This window comes from Calonectris borealis, chromosome 2 (assembly GCF_964195595.1).
Source record: "Calonectris borealis chromosome 2, bCalBor7.hap1.2, whole genome shotgun sequence".
Lineage (NCBI taxonomy): Eukaryota > Metazoa > Chordata > Aves > Procellariiformes > Procellariidae > Calonectris > Calonectris borealis.
This window is the reverse complement of record NC_134313.1, coordinates 79,847,772-79,865,769: the sequence shown is the minus strand read 5'-3', so window position 1 is coordinate 79,865,769 and position 17,998 is coordinate 79,847,772. Positions and strand designations below refer to the sequence as shown.

At 36.7% G+C, this 17,998-nt stretch overlaps 1 protein-coding gene across 1 annotated transcript in view; it reads right to left on the bottom strand.

The window, feature by feature from the left end:
• The window catches only part of ADCY2 (adenylate cyclase 2), a 230,160-nt gene that overhangs the window by 36,951 nt on the left and 175,211 nt on the right, over nt 1–17,998 (bottom strand). The window contains exons 15-16 of the mRNA XM_075142429.1: nt 13,953–14,037; nt 2,550–2,687 (exon numbers count right to left, since the gene is read on the bottom strand). Coding sequence (XP_074998530.1) covers nt 2,550–2,687; nt 13,953–14,037 — 223 coding nt within the window. The remainder of the gene's footprint in view (nt 1–2,549; nt 2,688–13,952; nt 14,038–17,998) is intronic.

Below are 17,998 nucleotides of genomic sequence, written 5' to 3'. Positions count from 1 at the left end.
TCGGTTTAATGCAGGTCAGCTTCGCAAAAACAGTTTTTCTCAGCCATTGGTTGTTGCCCTGCTCTATATATGGCACCAGATCTAATGCTGAATGGAAGCAGCATTAGTCACCCTCTCCCTTCAGCTAAGAAGTACTTGATAATTATGTGACATTAGATGTTTTTTAACTTCCCTCCACTGATCATGACTTTATATCTCTCAAACAGGAAGACTAGATTCAGATGTCTGCTGAAACAGCTAATTTGAAATAAAATTGCACCCCACTCTTTTCTAATGTCTCTTGACCATAAAGACTGAGTTTTATTTGACATTTTGGTCTTAATTATGATTTATTAGGTGTGGGATGGTTAGACGCTTTTTATCTCCATTAAATCTTAATGGCTACATTTTGCCTTTTTCTACTGAAAGTGTTCATGGAAATAAATGCAGTTAATGGACTCTGCTATTAAGTACATGTTGCTTGGAGATATAATAATGATACTTCAGAGTCTCTCCCACAATTTGCTATTAATATTAAGGAAATGCAAATTTCACAATCACATTTAAAGTCATTTTTTCTAGTCAAACTATTAAGATTTAGTTTCAAGGTGGGAATTGTACTTAAAATTATCATCTCATGAATATCATGGAGCATGATTATTTGTAATACTGCAGACATTACTGATAAGGCACGAAGACTTTAAAATACAGCCTATTAAGTTCTACTGTAACATTCAGTCCACATAAAAGTGGACTTGAACCAATAAAACTAAAAACTTCTTCTAAAAATGAAGTGGGCTGTACACAATAGTAGAACTTCAGTCTAAGGAAAAAACAGTTGCTGACCATATCTTCTTTTACACTTTTTAGCTTAATAACTAACCATATGGTTGCATGACCTCTAGCTCAAAGTATACTTTAAACCCAAGTAGGTTATTTCATTTCATCTTATACATTTATATAGTTCAAAATAAGAGAAAGCCAAATCTGACTGACATTTTACAAGCTAGTCCATCTCTGCGTTTTGTCCTGTAGTATGCCAAATAACTTTTGCTTGGCTGAAGGTTATCCTTCATAAAGGCATATAGTCTTCATCTGAGACGTGATGGAGAATCAAAAACTTTTCAAAATAATTTTTTCCCATTGCTAACTGCCTTCACTGCTAAAAAGTGAGCTTATTTTCTCATTTTCCACTGCTTCTTTGAGTTTTTCCTCTACCAGCCTTATACACCAAATTCAATTAGCTGAATTTTAAATTCTTGAACATGGAATGATTTTTCAGTCTATCCCTTCTCCTTAAAAAAGCAGGAGAAAGAAAGGAAAATATCTACTTTCCTGAAAAGAAAACCAATAAAAACAAGACTAGGATAATTTAACAGAAAAAATGCAGAGCAGGTTCTACCAGAAATTTCAAATGTTCACATTTAAAAGCCCACATTACATCATTACATCATCCTGACAAGTTTAGTACTTTCTGTAACAAATGATTGACTAAGGGTCCCCTGAAATACTGTGGGAAAACAAAATAAAACAGTGTAGGTATTACCAAACTTTAAGTCCTTTATGAACCTCAAGTAACAAAAGTTCCAGCAACTCAAGGAAGTGCTGAAGTTGCAATTTCGAAAGTACTGAAGTTCAAATCTCACTCACTTGAAATGTGACTAATATCTATGCATTAATGTTGTAATGAAAACATTACCTAAATAAATATTACAGTTCCCATTTTGCAGATACAGAACTGATCTGGAACACTTTCACAGGTTTACAAATAGAACCAGACTCAGCCAACAGGGCAAAAAAAAGGAAGTTTTTTGATCCCATATACTGCTTACCCCATTAGACAACACATCCGTCAGAATAAATGAGGACATTAAGATTCAGGCATTATGCAGACTAATGACAGATCTACTCTGTATTTGCTATAGTTACAAAAGAATAACAGAATTACATGGATTTTCCCTATTAGAATAGAAAAGAAAAGCACAGGTGGAAATTCTTAAAGTAGAGGTTAGCCCTAACAAACTTGTAGTTCAGTACTTTTGAAGTTTTGATGTAACTTTGAATTCTTTTTCTTTTTCAAAAAAAAAAAAAAAGACAAGCACGTGAAATTCAATAATGTATACATTATGATAATTTTGTGATCAGCAGAGGAGCATCACAAATCTGAATAAAGCTTAGTTCGTTTTGCACAAAGTCTTCCATGCATCCTATAAGGAGATACTTCCTTTTTTGAACAAGACTCTTTTTCTAAGCAATGCATAGATGAGCAAGGGATTTGAACAATTCAAACCTGGGATTTAACTATCTTCTATTCCTTATAAATTACATTTTTCTTTAATAAATTTAGCCAAGATTCGAGCTCTTGCTGAGCATCCTGTTTGCAGAGGTTCCCATTATACAGTATGTTTTCTCTTGCTCTGCTTTACATTTCTGTCTCTGGCAATCACTATCATGTAAGTTCCTGGCATAACCATAAGCCATAAATTTGACATCTAAACAAATACTGAACAAAAAGAAAGATCTTAAAAGAACAAAAAAAACCAAGAAAAAATTACCCCTTTTTCCCTTACCATGTTGAATACAGCCATAGTTAATATTATAGCAGTGGTTGTCAATGTAAGAGTGATCCGTGGCCAAGGACGGTTTGCAATTATTCCAGATGATTTCAGGATCCACAACAATGAAGCTGATGCTTTCTTGCTACATTGCTAAGTGCAAAGAGTTTAAAAAAGATAAAACAAAAATAGCTTTAATATATTTAAATACTATAAACAAGGGTAGAATTAAGAAGGCTCAAGATTGAGGGCAGCATTAATCTTGAGACATTGTACAGAAGTATTCAACTATTATATTCTCATAAGAGTTACAGATCATGATTATACATGAGACTAAATGCAAATTTAGTTAAAATATCTGCCATAATATCAATTGTGTTAAATAATTATAATTTGCAAGTACCTTATTAATAATTCAATATATATTACTAATAATAACAAATACAGAGTTGACAGTGGTGTCATTACCTCTAATACCAGTAAAAAACAAGCAAACAAACTGACCTCCCCCACCTCAACTGAAAGAGCAATATTTAGTAGCCTCTGGAAACTTCAAAACGTAAATAATGATTATGCAAATTCTTTGACAGACAGAGGTCTCCTCACGCAGGATAAAGGCTGTATACATTGATATATGCCTGGCAGTCTACAAAATAGTGGGGTTTCTGGGTTTTTCTTTCATTTGTTTGGAGACTTGTTTGATAATTCATTTTAAGTGAAAGGTAACTCAGCAAAGCAAATCAACCTTCCCTAAAACGATTTAGAAAACAAATAAGCATTTCATACAACAATCAGACTTACAATTTGACACAAAGCGTATTTAGTGAATAGAAATTTTTTCTTATACAGTGGCAAAAATTAACAATAAAAAACTCTGACTCATTTAACCTGTTTCCAAGAACACATTGCAACAGCCTCCATTCATACATGCATAGTGCCTAGAGGCACAAGATGCTCACACAGAATAAATGACAATTTGGGGCACATCCAATAAATATTAATTTTCCCAAACTTTAGCAATGAGGAGGTAAGGTTGCCTAGAAGCATCTTGTGCCCTTTCCAAATGACAATTTCAGCTATACTGAAACCTCTGTAAAAAAGGCAATGAAAAGTTAAGGAACATGACAGTCCCACAAAAGCATTTGTTTTTTATCAACTCGTTTTCTCTATTTACTTAATATTATCAGAGATCACTTTACATATTGTTTTCACCCCAGCCACAGCAATCAGCAGAGACACAAGCACAGGAATTCTCTGAAATGAAAACTCAAGCACTAAAAACTACCAAATATAGGACTTAACTTACAGCACTTATCTATTAGTTCAGGTTCAATAGCTATAGCACATCACGCTAAATTACACTATTACCCAACACATGTGATGTAGTTTACATGAAGGTCTTTGTCATACTGCACATAACTATTTCCCTCCCAATTACACACTATTTGGACAAGTCCACTGTATATCTAGAGCTTTTTTACATATTGTTTCCTTTTATGATAGGGAGTTTTGCATACTGAATTGGACAGATTCTGCGCAAATGAAGTCAGTTTCAGGAAGGTCAAAACAATAACCAGAATCTCAAGGATGGACATTAAAAAAACCCCACGTGAACTCAAGGGACGTGCATTTTTGAGTAAGAAACTCCTGCTTAAATGCCTTTTTGAACTTCCAAACCTTGTTCTCCACCCCTAAGTACATAGCAAATTTCAACATAATTTGAATCCACATGTAGATTTTAGAAAAGTTTTGTCATTCTTGCCAAAAAGTAAAAAGCACAAAGCCTAGATTGCTGCTGTTGCTACAGAAAGGGAGTATTCAACTGGATGCAGGGAATGGATCTGTGTGAAAATGATCGTTCATCTGTCTAGTCTGCCTAAAACCTGATGAGTCAGGGAGCTTGGATTTATGGCAAATTAAACCAGTCATGAAATCATGCCTTAAATTACTCATTGCCTTTGTTATAGCACATCTGGAGCTTTACCACAACAGTAAAATTCATAATAAAAAGTATCTGGTTTAGGCCAGATAATTTATTTTCATCATTAGCTTCTTTTCTTGGAATTTCTTATCCTGAAGACTACATTGTTCTGTGATTTTCTTGGAAGTTTAGAAGTAGCTGGAATAGTTTAAGTTGGATTAGGGACAAAACTAGGCAGGAACACTGAGAAAGTATGAGGAATATAAAGTGGATAAGAAATTATATAGATAAAGCAGTACATCATGTTCTCCTTTCTGAATTACGTTACAGGGAGCTACACAGTTCAAGGAAAGTCTTTAGGATAAGAAATTCCAAGAAAAGAAGCTAATTATCTGACCTAAACCAGATATATTTTATTATGAATTTTACTGTTTTTAGGTTATCTGACTAAAGGCTAATCAATTTAAACACAAAGACCTGGTGATGATCAAAAGGACAATTATAGATGGTGAAACCAAAGTAACCTAATCAGTGAAGAACAGAAGCCACTGAATCTGCTGCTCCTAAGACCATCGAAGGAGACCGTTTCAGCCACAGTTTCTGATGGGAAACCTACCAAGAAACCTCAACGAAAAAAACTCCCTTTCCAGGATGCCCTGCAGACTAAGGGCGATTACTGCCTAAAAGGATAGTATGCTGGCACAGGGCAGATAATTTTGCAATGGAGCAGAGAGAAACTTTAGATGGTGTAAAATTTGGCATGTAACATTATGGCATGTTTTAAGGGCATTGTGGGTATGTGGAAAACTTACAGGATGTTTAGGGGATGGGACAAATGCAGATCAGGGAGGAACAAGCATAGGTAAATGGAGAAGAGGGGATGAAAGGAAATGGCTGCATGTAAACACTTGTCTAAATGAGACTATTGCATATTCTTATTAAAACCTATCCCTAACCATCTTCTGTGTAAGTGCAGTCCTTATTCTGAGCCTGCATGTGTGCAAATGCTAGCAAACTTCATGCTGGACTAGATGGCAAGTAGCACAGGATGGGTGCCAGCCACTGGAGAGAGCTCGCTTACATGTCTGAGGCAACGGAGGGCCTGGGTGCCAGCAACTGAAGCGTCTCAGACCAGTCCTTGGAGAGACTCATGAGGTGTGTGTGGGAGTGTGTACATAACCATTAGGAAACTTCAAGCTGGACTGGCTGGTAAGTAGGTGATCTACATTTGGAGAGACCCAAGGTTTGAGCCAGTCACTGCGTAAGGGAGGCAGAGGCTGGGCATGGATATTGTATCAACTTAAAGCCCATACTGAGTGACCCACAAACGCGAGTGTGCCTGTGGATGATGACAGTATATTCCACTAGCAAACTTCAGTCCTGATCAGCCAGAAAGGAGGAACTAGACCATCAGTGTTGTTCATATTTACATGACTGCTGCTTGCTTTTATGTGGGTGCTGGTAAAAGAGCTGCTTCTCTGCATATCTGTGTCGTTGGTCCTGTGTATACGGTATATGCCTGTGTGCCTATTGGGAATACATGCTCAGCCTCACTACTGGTTGTACCTGGGACACCGTACTGACAGCCTCCAATCGATGGGAGTGGGACAGGAGGATCCCCTGGGTCTTTAATTCCATCAAATTGGGCTCCAGTGGACCAGGAAGGAGCACTCCCCTGGCTCGTGAACTCCACTGGATTCAACAAGCTCTAGCAGATCCCATTTTCAATTTCAGAACTTTAAAAAACATAGCTCAGTAACAGATGCAAAACAATGTCATAAAAAAGATGTTTTCATGTTTTTCTAGTGCTAAGCAATGTAAATTGATGGTTTCCTCTGCACAAATGAACAACTTGTGTTATGTTAATTCTGAAGATAAAATTAAGTTTCACACAGAAAATCTCTGTTCAATCCCAACATCTAAATACACGAACGTTGGCATCAATTGATGGAGATTTCTCAGACTTTTCTACTTTAACATCAACGCTTCCAGTTGTTAAATTTGAACCTTTCTTAATTTTTTTAAAGTAATAATTGAAAAAATTACAGTACAGAATTGCTGAGATTACTTAGCAATGTCCATGTTGAGAACTGCATTTATTGCTGAGGACTGCTTTATTGTTTTCCAAGTACCTGTACACTTTTGAACAGACTTGTGTAACTTCTGTACCAAAATTCCTTGCAATAAGTCTAAATTTCTTTTGCTTACAAGATTTTTGATCAATATCACCTGACTTTGCTAATGGATTTTAGCAAGGAGGAACTAATTGGACTGATTTTCGACATTTCTTTAAAAAGTTATTTTTCTGCTTCCATTTAAAAAAAAAGTAATTATGTTCTCTGGGCAAGTTTATCACTAAGAAAAGTTCTGGAGAATAAAATAAATTTCAGGAAACAATGTATCATTCAGCCAGTGTGATTAATTAATAAAGAGATTCCATTCTTCCAGCTGCTATTGCTAAAATTACAGATATTGCTGGCTCTGACCTGAAGAAAAATGTGAGTGTTGTTAGACTGCAACTTCAAAAATGAAGTTGTAGTTATTTCCACTTGTAAAACAGAAGCACACCACAACTCAGTGATGCATTTCTTGACAGGCTGTTTAATGCACAGTTCTGAGTTCTGGAGGGGAAGGACCACTGTTTATTTAATACATCTGTCATGCCCACCTGGTTTGTTAAATAGATGACAGGTCTCTCTAATAGCAGAGAGAGCAGCCTACATAGGTTAAGCCAATGAGGCTCCTGAAAGGAAAATTTGTGACAAAACCCTGATTCACACTAAAAATCTTTAAACCATTGAGTAGAAATTCCTTGGAAAACAGAAAGAATACACTGTTGATCAGTAATTCTCTATGTGAATTAACAGATTTGCTGAACTTCATTTCACTTTTGAGCAGCCTAAATCCAGTCCATAGACAGTACATCTGCAGCAGTTCAGTACTGCTGAAAATTTAGGGAACTCCTGGAAGCAGAACTGGAGTGGTGGGGTGATCATTAAATTCAGACTCTTAATAGCACTGCAGAACTATACACGTTTATTTTGCTGATTCATTAGCTTATGTCAAATACATTTTCTTGTAAATGTTATGTCTCATTTGCAATTTTCTTAAGAAAAAGAAGTATGAGATGAAAGGAAGAAAGTAATCATTTCTAGAAAGCATGCAAGAAGGGTAAGACATCAGATCTCAGTAGCATTAGCTTCTGTGTTTATTCTAAGCAGAGCTGGCAGAATATGGTTCAGTGTTTATCACTTACCAACTAGAAATAATAGGTATTTGTAGTATGAAAGGTGACTAATGTACTACCTTTTCATCTGAACGTGTTAAATCTGATATGACAGCTCAGCATGATAGTGAGTAATAACTTATTTTGAATATTCAGGTTATTAAAATGTATCCTGTGTTGTCTTTCCACACACAGAAACCTACTTCAGCATTTAACAAAATGAATGCTGTCTTTCTGAGTGAGATCAAGGAACTGGTGCAAGAATTAATTGTGATAGCTATGTTGTAGATGAAAGACAGTATCGCAAGAGCTGTCACACTTCTTCACGTGCTAGCAGAGCTTGGAACATCTTGACTGAAGACCTCTTATTTACAGAAAGCCAGTGAAACACATTTTCTATAGTTCTATTATTGTTCTTTTCATGTTGCATTCAAATGCAACTTAATATTTTACTAATACCGATGTTACAAAGAATGAAATCAAGAGAAACAAAAAGCCCCCAAATGACGATTTTTTTCACATGCTCATTTTCACTCAGACTTGAAGAAGACACCAAAGTTCAAATTCAAAGAACTGCTGACGATGATTACACTGACTTAAGCTTGGAGAAGGGTGATTTTTGCATAGAGACACAGGCTTATACTTTACATACTTTCTAATGGTCCTATTGTTGATAAAAAGAACCAAAGTATTTCTAAAATGAGTACTGTAACCAAGCTTTTGAACTCCATGGTGGCACCTGTAAATCTAAGCCAGGCATTTTGAATCATACAAAATGCATCCAGGTGAAGAGTCTACTCAATTTATATTGGATACAACTGGTTTGACAAAAGCTAGAATCCTGAGATGCTCTCTGTTTTCGTCCTTCTTATTAATTAACTGTAGGGAAAATTGTTTGCATACTGGACTGTTGGTATTAGGAAGCATACTTGGATATCTCTTTATTTGGAGGTAACTTACTATCTCATCTTGGGCAAAGACACTAAAAGGCAGAATTGCTGGCTTTTAAAAAAATTCAAGGTAGTCTCACTCATCAAAAAATATTAAAAGAGAACTTATTGGCACAACAGATATAAGAAACTTGTGGTTTTCGCCAGGTTAGGCAACTTCTTCAGTTGGTCACAATCACATAACATGTCATAAACATAAAACTCAAGAAGAAGTAAGGAGAAGGATTTTTGTTACTGAAATCAGTACATTTCTAACAGTTCCTGAAGTCTGAACATAGTACTTAACTTAGTGATGATGGATTTGCTGTTACAGTGCCTGTGCTAGAGACTCATCAGAATGACTTTTAGGTTTGATGAGCCTCTTTCATGGGCTCTGCTGTAGGTGCCAAAGTGAGTTCTGTAGGTGCCTCTCTGAGTTCTCCCTGCCTTCCCCCATCCCTGTTTTAATCTTAATTTACAAGCAAAGCCTTACTGTTGAAGAAACTCAAGGGCCTTGATCTTTCATTCGTACCTGCATTAAGAGAGACACTCGCATCAGAGGTAAGACGCCAGGTCAAAAATAATTTCCAAGTAGTGCTGATGCTGATATTCCTGTCCTTGCAGAGCTTTTAAGTATCTTGAGTGTACACAGTCTTTTCGACTGTTAAGTACCAATGCCAATTGCTTTAGAGTAAAATACAAATCCTTGCAAACAAAGGTAAAGATCGTGTATCACTCTTTATACAGTGGTGTGGTGTAATGCAACAAATATAACACGCTCTCTTCTAGCAGGGACAGGACTGCTCACATACTGGCTGGACTTTGTTACATGCTCCGGTGACCTCAAATCAGAGCATCTTTCTCAACTGTGGAGCCAGTTATTTTCTGATGTTTGTTTTGTTGGTATTGTGTTCTGCTAATTCCATGGTTCAATTGGGTATTTAACAGAGACTATAAACATGTTCAGATGAGATGATAGGAAAGAAATGTTTTTACTTCTAATCTTCCTTGTTAGCTGAAGTAGCTAAATAGGTTTGCAAGGTACAAACATGTGCAACAAAAAGCCGTTTCATATTAATGGAAAATAACTGGCACAAAGAGTATGTGGTACCAATTAAGTGCATGCATGTCCCAGGTAATACAAAGAAATTTTTGAGACTGTATTTAAATCAATGCACAAAGAACATCTGCTTGAGACTAATAATTTTTCGGCAGGCTACCTCAGCTACCACAGAGATCTATCCTTTACATGCTTACTATGTTTTTTTTTCTATTGATTGCATTACATTTTCCAATGTATCATTTAGGTAACCAGATGTCTGCCTCCTTGCATTCACATCAGGAGGTAAAACACATCTAACAGTTACCAGATCTGAGGCATTTCACATTCATTCTATGAACTCATCTATACTTCAAGAAGATAAAGAAAAGAGACACAGAAAATATATGAGCTAAAAGACAATCACTGTCCTCTAGCTGCATGTAATTTGGGAAGGAAACCTCTCAAGGAAAATTCAAAGAAGATATTCAAAATTAATAAAAAAGAATAGCCTACATTTAAAATATGAAAATATATACCAAAAAGGATCTTTAAGACCAAAAATACTCATAATCTTAAGATTTAACTCTAAATACTGTGATTATCTAAAAAGGTAAAAAAAAAAAATGCATAGGCACAAAGAAATATTTAGAATACAAAAGATACAAATCCATTTCAAGTTTCAGGACATACATTTTAGCTAGGATTGATGAAGGTTTAAGGCCTATGGGCAAACGACTGTTCCTATGAGATCTGTCAGCCCTCCCTGCCCTCGGCCGGTTTGCCCAAGACCGGCAGGGGATGTCACGCCGCAAAGGCAGGGTCTGGAAGTCTGTAACCTCGTTATTATTTGTGCTACCACTTTGCTGCACCATTTGATGGAAATGTTCCTATTCTTATTTAATGGCTGATATTATCTCTTCACAACAGATTGAGTTGGACTGCACTGCAGTGCTGCCAAAGAGTAAGATCAACTAATAATAAACTGAGTGAAAGAGTGAGCACAAATCTCTTCTTACAATATTGTAATTAAATTCCATAGGAGCTAGTAATTTTAGCATTACAGTCTGGATTTTTTTTTTCATTTACCAATGAAATGAAAATCATACAGAGAAACTTGTTCAAAGTTGGTTTTTGTGTGACTTACTCTATGCTGGTGACAGCCATTTATAATCGGTGGGGACTGAGAGGACAACGTGTCAAAGTATTGAGACAAGCGCATAATGCAGTGACAGCAGGTGTTCTAACAAGAACTTAGATTTTGCTGTCTTTGCCAGCACTACAGGTCCCACTCTATACACCTCATAACAGTCATGTAAATATTTGACTACTGCTGCAAGCTTATGTACCAGGTGCAGGTGCCCAGCTTGGTGGTGGGGCCTGCAGGGGCAGCCCCTGTGAGGCGCGGCCGGGGCTGCCCCGTGCCGGACACAGCCGGTTCCAGCCGGCTCCTCCGGCCCTACCGCAGGGCACGGCTGAGCCCCTCAGCCACGGGCGGGCGCCTCGGGGAGAGCCTGGGTAAGGAAGGGCAGAAAATGTTGGGCAGAGAGAGGAGGAGGGAACCAAAAGAGTGAGAAACAGCGGAGGGAACACCAAGGTTGGAGGAGAAGGAGGAGGAGGAGGTGCTCCATGTTGGAGCAGATGTCCACACTGCAGCATGTGGAGGACCCACGCTGGAGCAGGGCGAAAGTGTGAAGGGAAGGAGCAGCAGAGAGAAATGTTTATGTACTGGCCACCCTCCACTCCCTCTTGTGCTGCCTGCGGGGAGATAGAGGAGTCTGGAGCGAAGGAGTGAAGCTGAGTTTGGGAGAGGGGGGAAGAATGGTGTGGCTTTAATATTTGTTTTTGTTTCTTACTACCCAAATCTATTTTAATTGGCAATAAATTAAATTAATTTTCCCCGAGTTGAGTCTGCTTTGTCTGTGACAGTAATTGGTAAGTGATCTCCCTGCCTTTATCTCAACCCACGAGCTTTCTCATCCTATTTTCCTCCCCCATCCCGCTGAGGAGGTAGAGTGAGTGAAGAGCTGGGTGGGTGTCTGGCCCATAGCCAACACTAACCCACCACAGTTCATCCGTCAGGGTCAGTCAGGCCCCAAAAATTATCTTCTTTTTTTGTGCATTTTTAAAAGATATTTGGTGATTTTAAACTCTGTCATTACATGCAGGTGTGTGTACACACAAGCACATCCACATTTACTACATGCATTCTAAAATGTACCCTTTTAGAAAAAGAGGTGGGAAAAACCCACATTAGCAAAAAAAAACCACACCAAACTCAAACCTAGTTGGGATTACAGATGATAAAGCTTGATTTCTGTTAACACTGACAATAAAAACTCTGAGTGTTAAAACTCAGATATTGATACTTGTTTGCTTGAGAATTTCAGGCTTTTTCTTCTAGAGAGAAAACATTTACAGTTAGGGGTCAGATACTGCAATGGATATGCTACCGAAACATAACATAGGGTGTCACTGTGGTTAAAGCCGCAAAACAATACTTGGATTTTGACATGAAGGAAGAAATCTTAGGGAGAGGACAGGGGAAAGATAAACTTACTGCCTCTTTTGTTAGCTGCCTCTCACCCATCACCTTACAGAACTATGTCCATGCTCATGAAGAAAAGACAGCGCTGCATCAACTATGGTCATAACTTACTTGCTGAAAGGCTTCTTAGCAGCATAGCTTCTGCATTAGAGCAGCTGAACTTATAAAGACATAGATATAAATAGCTCCTCTTCAAGCTATTTGGGTTAGAACATGACATCTCGCAAGTCAACAGAAATGCAGTAATAGGTCTTCATTTCTGGGAAGTATTTAGAGTACATTCAAGACATAGGAAAAACAGCATTGAAAGTAGGTGTTAGATATTATTCAAGTGGCACGACTCCTCAACTCTGACTTGGAATATTTGCTTAGCCATCCCTTTAAATGCAGGAAAATACATTTGTATTCCTCCTACATTATAAATAAAAGCCCCAGGAGAGTGTATGTCCCAACACTTCTCGATACCATTTCATTGGCACCTCTTTTTTCTACAGGAAAAAGGCTGGCTTTTCCTTGAAAGATTTTTTTTTTTAATTGCTTATTCAACAGCAGTACTCTGACTCCATCATTTTACTCTGATGTCAATAAAAAACAGCAATCAAGCATGACATTACATAATAACTAATTTTTGCTGTTAAGTAATAGCAATACCTCTAGGACCTCACTCCAAGGATTTAAAATATTTAAAAATACTGTTGCATTATATCTCAGATTAATTCCTGAGTAGTGGCAACATCCCTACCTCATTGGATAGACAGCTGAAGCGTAGATTAATTACATTTTCTTAAAAATATGTCCTGGTTAATTACAAGCACCACAAGGGAAAAGGGAGAAATTACAAAATCCCGTTTCTTCTATTTCTTGCTTCAACTGCCAGGCTACCTTTCCTTACTGCATAGTGATGTAATTGTCTTTCCCATGTGCATGTTTTACTTTTTTATAAACGATCTTTCTCTCAGCTTTCTCCATGGGAGCTTGTGGAAAAATGCAAAGATAGAGAAGGAGAAGTGGGGATTAAGTGACAAGTATACAGATAGTTTTATTCTAGATTACATGCCAAATTCAAATTGCTTTCACTTTCTTACAAATCCTCAAATTCCTTGTTCTAGATGGAGTTATATGTTGGATCTATTTGAGAATGACTGAAAGGAAAATAATACTTGTAAATTACATTGTGAAATGCTGAAAGGTTTGTCCAAATCTTGAATTAAATTAAATTCTCAAATTCAGCATATTATTGGCTACACTAATAGGCATTACAATAAACACCTGGACCACTAAATGGCAAAATTAGAATTTTACTATAACATTTTTATTTATCAAATTAAATTGTTATCGTGAAATATTCTGTAAACTCAGAAAATGTTCTTATATAAGACTTAAACAAATACACAGTCCCCCAAATTAAAGCACTCATAAGATGAGTCACCTCCTGTAAGCAGAATAGCAAAAATTTTGAAAAGACAATCAATCAAACGATAATGCAAACCTCTCAGAGGATCCAGCTTCACATGGGGGAAAGAGAATATCAGTGTAGGTACAGACAGGCACTGCACTGGCATTTTCCGTTTTTCAGATAAATGAGGACATTTTATAGTAAGTTAACATGGACAAAACAATGTCCTCAGAAGCCTGAGTGTGCAAGCCTTTCTCATTTAACTGGTACTCTGCAAAGGCAGAGAGACTTGGCAAAATCAGAACATTTTATTTAAAAGAAACCATTAACTATTGGATTACATTTCCTTGAATACCTACCAAAAGCTGTCCAGCAAAGCAGATAAACAAAATGAAGGAAAGCAAGAGAAATGCAGCCCCAAATGAAATTCCAAGAATAGATGTTCTACGAGAAATAAGAAAACATGTATTAATTTCTCTGTTACACATTTGTAGCATGACCTTTCTTTGATGATACGAAAAATTACCATGTGCAAGTTGCAACGTCCAAACATCAACACCATGGAAAAACAATTCCAGTCCTTACCAGAATGACAGGCCTTTTTCCTGCCATTTTCTCAACTCAGGAATGCTTGAATTGGCTTTACCTCTCATTTTGCAAAACTATTACCATGAGAAGATAATAATTTCCACACAAATAATTTAAATGAAAGTGCATTAACAGCAGCAATGTTTTGTTTTGTTTTGTTTTTACTTTAGAAAGCCTGTATTAAAGAAAATCCTTATTGCTTTATTTTTATGCTGCTGATTTTATAATTTAAGAGTCTAATAGATACACAAAATAAACTTGTTGGTAGTGTACATTCCCCCCCAAAGGTAGGAAAAGCAATAGCATGGGACAATGATGTCCAGTTTTCAGTGTCTTGCAGCTAGAACCTGTCATATCTGTGATGCTGCAGTCTCTCAGTCAGCAAGGGCCCTAAATACAGTGACTGCTATTTCATGAATAGATAGGGATTCAACACCTCTGAAAACTCCATTTTTTTATCAGATTTGACTGGCTGGCCAGCAGATTCTGAAGTATCGGAGGACAGGATAGGAAGGAAAAATAAACACCATGAAGAAACGAAAAAACAAGAGCAGACTTTAAATGAAAAAAAATTGAGTAACCTATACTCTTCCTGAAATCATCCTTACTCAGCATTCTAGCTCATCCTTTTCTTGTGTGTTATAAATAGGAAAGTCTAGTCAAAATAGCATCACTGGATACTCAGTAAACAGAAACAAGGATGCAGAAACAATCCGTGCATGCCTTCATCCCGCAAATGTGGAAATCTCTCTATACGAATACCACAGTAGAGTGTAATTGCTCCATCAGGCACCGTACGAGAGCTACTTAGCATGGCTGCCTAGGGAAAGATGCAGTGGGACTTAATTATGTTTAATGAATGCCAAGAGGAGATCAGAAGCTCTGGACCAACTGAGTTGTTTAAGCAAGGGAACTAGATGCCGTCATGAATTCCCTCACCTGAGCGTCTGCTTTCAGCTTTAACCACAGATTTGACATTTTTACAGAATTAAAAAATATCTCGCGACTCCTTTGAGCACCAGCAAATATCTTGTTTTATCAAACCTTATATGCTAGAAATATTGGCATGACATTTTAGAAATAAGTTTTATATCCCTTGCTTCTTCCACAAAACCATAATAAATGTTACATGTTAAGTTAGCTCCTCCATAAACGTATGCTTCAGAATTAAAATACTAATAAAAGCATACATCTCTGTTCTTCAGAGATGCCATGTGAATTCAAGTACATACATTTTAGAAACTATAATACTAAAAATTGAGGAGTAGAACTCTATGGATCAATTTCCTTAGGTTACGTACAAATATTGGAAAACATTTTGATCTCTTTCAATAACAGTGTTATAGAAGCTATTTTCAGGAAAGAACAAAAAAGCATTAACTTCACAAACCAATTTGATGTCATATTGCTGCCATTAAAAGCATTTTGGAGAGCAATTTATGAGTTTCCCTGTCAATCATTCAGATAACCTCTTATATGCTAAGTATTCATCAGATTTTGGGTCGATGTGAACAGCTGATGAAAAACATACAACTGGCAATTCACAACATATATTAATCTTGAAATAATGTTTCTTTTAGAAGTTATTTGAAAATCATTATTGCTTATGAACAAACATTCTCCAAGAATTTCTCATCGAAACTGAGACAGTAAGCCGTACATCAGTGTATGTAAAACTACAGTCTCTACTCTTAGGAATTAAAAATCTAGTAAGCAACAGAAGAGATAAAAGAAAAGGAATATAATTAACAGGCTTATTTTTTATATATGCATAAACACTTCCAATCATATATGTCCTTCAGTAAGATTCAAGTAACCATTCCTGCATTTCAAACTATTGCTATTCTTTTTCTGATATGAAGGATACAAAAAAGGAGCGTGCACACCTTAAGAAATGATTCAACATAAGAATAGCCTTATGAGTCAAGTTTGGAGTGCATCTTTGTGGAAGAAGAAATGAAGATGTTTGTGAGAGAAACTGGAGAGCCAGGGAAATAAAATTAACATGGCATAAGGGGAGCTTATGTGAAGAGTACTTAATCACGCGGGCAACGGGCAAGAACAAAAGGTCTTTGTAGCTGTTTTACATGATCAATGATGTTATTGGGGTGGTACAAGAAAAAGAATTACATAGCAAGGTGAACAAGATTCTGATTATCAGGACAAAGAGAAAAGGACTGAGGATAAGGAAAAGGAAAAGTGGAATCCAGATGTGGGTGGTGAATAAAGAGAAAAAAAATTGTAAGATTTTTGGTCCCCCAATCCCCTTCTTTTCTGGGAACAGCAGGACTTCTGCTTCAGTTAGGCTAAGCTGAAATAGTTTCATGATGCTCCTAGAAGGAAAGAAGTGGGCTGAAAATGGGAAGCAAAATACTAAAGATTAAGCGCCACCATAAACAAGCCTCATTTGAGGCAACAACCATAGGAAAGCCATAACATGCATTTATCTTTTGTCACTGGAACATTACAAAAGAGTACAGGTCTTTACAGTAAACTAATCTCACCTTTATTGTGTAGAGTCATCAAAAGCATTGCACAAGTCACCAAATGCATTGCATTGACAGATTCGGGATCCCATAAGCCAGCTAACTTTTTACCTGCCTCTTCCTATGCTTCAGGGAATGCCCTCATTTCTGAAAGGTCTGCTCTCTGCTATGGTGCCCCACCAGGAACCCTGACAGGACAACCCTTGACAATAACCTACAGAGGGACAGAGTTTAAAATTGAGGAAACAATATGAGAACTTCCCAGGCTTCAGATAGTTTCAAGTCTAAATAATTTATGATCTTGGCTATCCTTCTCATATTTTTCTGGTTTCATCATTACATATCTGTTTTGAATAATTCATTTTTATCAGGTGGTGAGATTGGAAAAAAATTGTATTTATACATACTTATGTCTTGTTGGTAACATTTTAACTGAAAAATAAAAAATTATTATGAAAATAATGATACTAAAAAATGGTATTCCTTCTGCACTTTTGTAACTTTTAGGAAAATATGTGACTTATGGCACATGTCCCTTAACGGGACATAGAGAATTTCCTTAGCTTGCCAGGTAATTAACATTCATGTTTTGAAGTATTTGATTGCAAATTCTCTTGATAAAATCATAACGAAGAAATTACAAATGACAATTATACAAGGCAATACTGAATTCAGATTTTTTTTGTATCTAATAGTAACTATTTCTTTCTTAATTTGATTGATGCTTTCACGAAGCCATCTATGGATTCAATGGCTATGTAGACTAACTGTATGGCAGTTTCAGTGTTAAGAAAAATCATTTGAGTATTATAACTTCACTTGAGTTGTTTTTTTTTTTACATCAGATACAGCAGAAAAATAGCTAGTAATGGTGGTTTTCTTTTGTTTATACTGTCTTATATTTTTACATGTACGCTTTCAGACAAAGTTTTTAAGTACTACTTTTTCTATGAAGAAATTTAGCTGTGCCTGACTGGAAATACTGTGTTAAGGCCTCCTAACCATTTTCAATGGGTAGAACAAGATGATTGTTAGTTTGGCATGACTCAGGACAAAAGGACACAATTTCTTGAACATAGCAGCATCAGAGAGTGAAGACTTGGGAAGAATCTTAAATGTAGCCCCAAACAAATCCCTTGTACTTGAATAGTACAAGAAGTAACTCCTGTTCAATAGGAATATACTTTCATCAATTCAGTTTGTATTTCAGAATATAACACTACCAATTCCATGTTAGTTGACTGTTTCCCTAAATAATGAGCGTAGGGTTGTCGCAAATTACTAGAGATACTTCTGTCACTTGGTAAACTGAGAATGCTAGAGAGCCACTG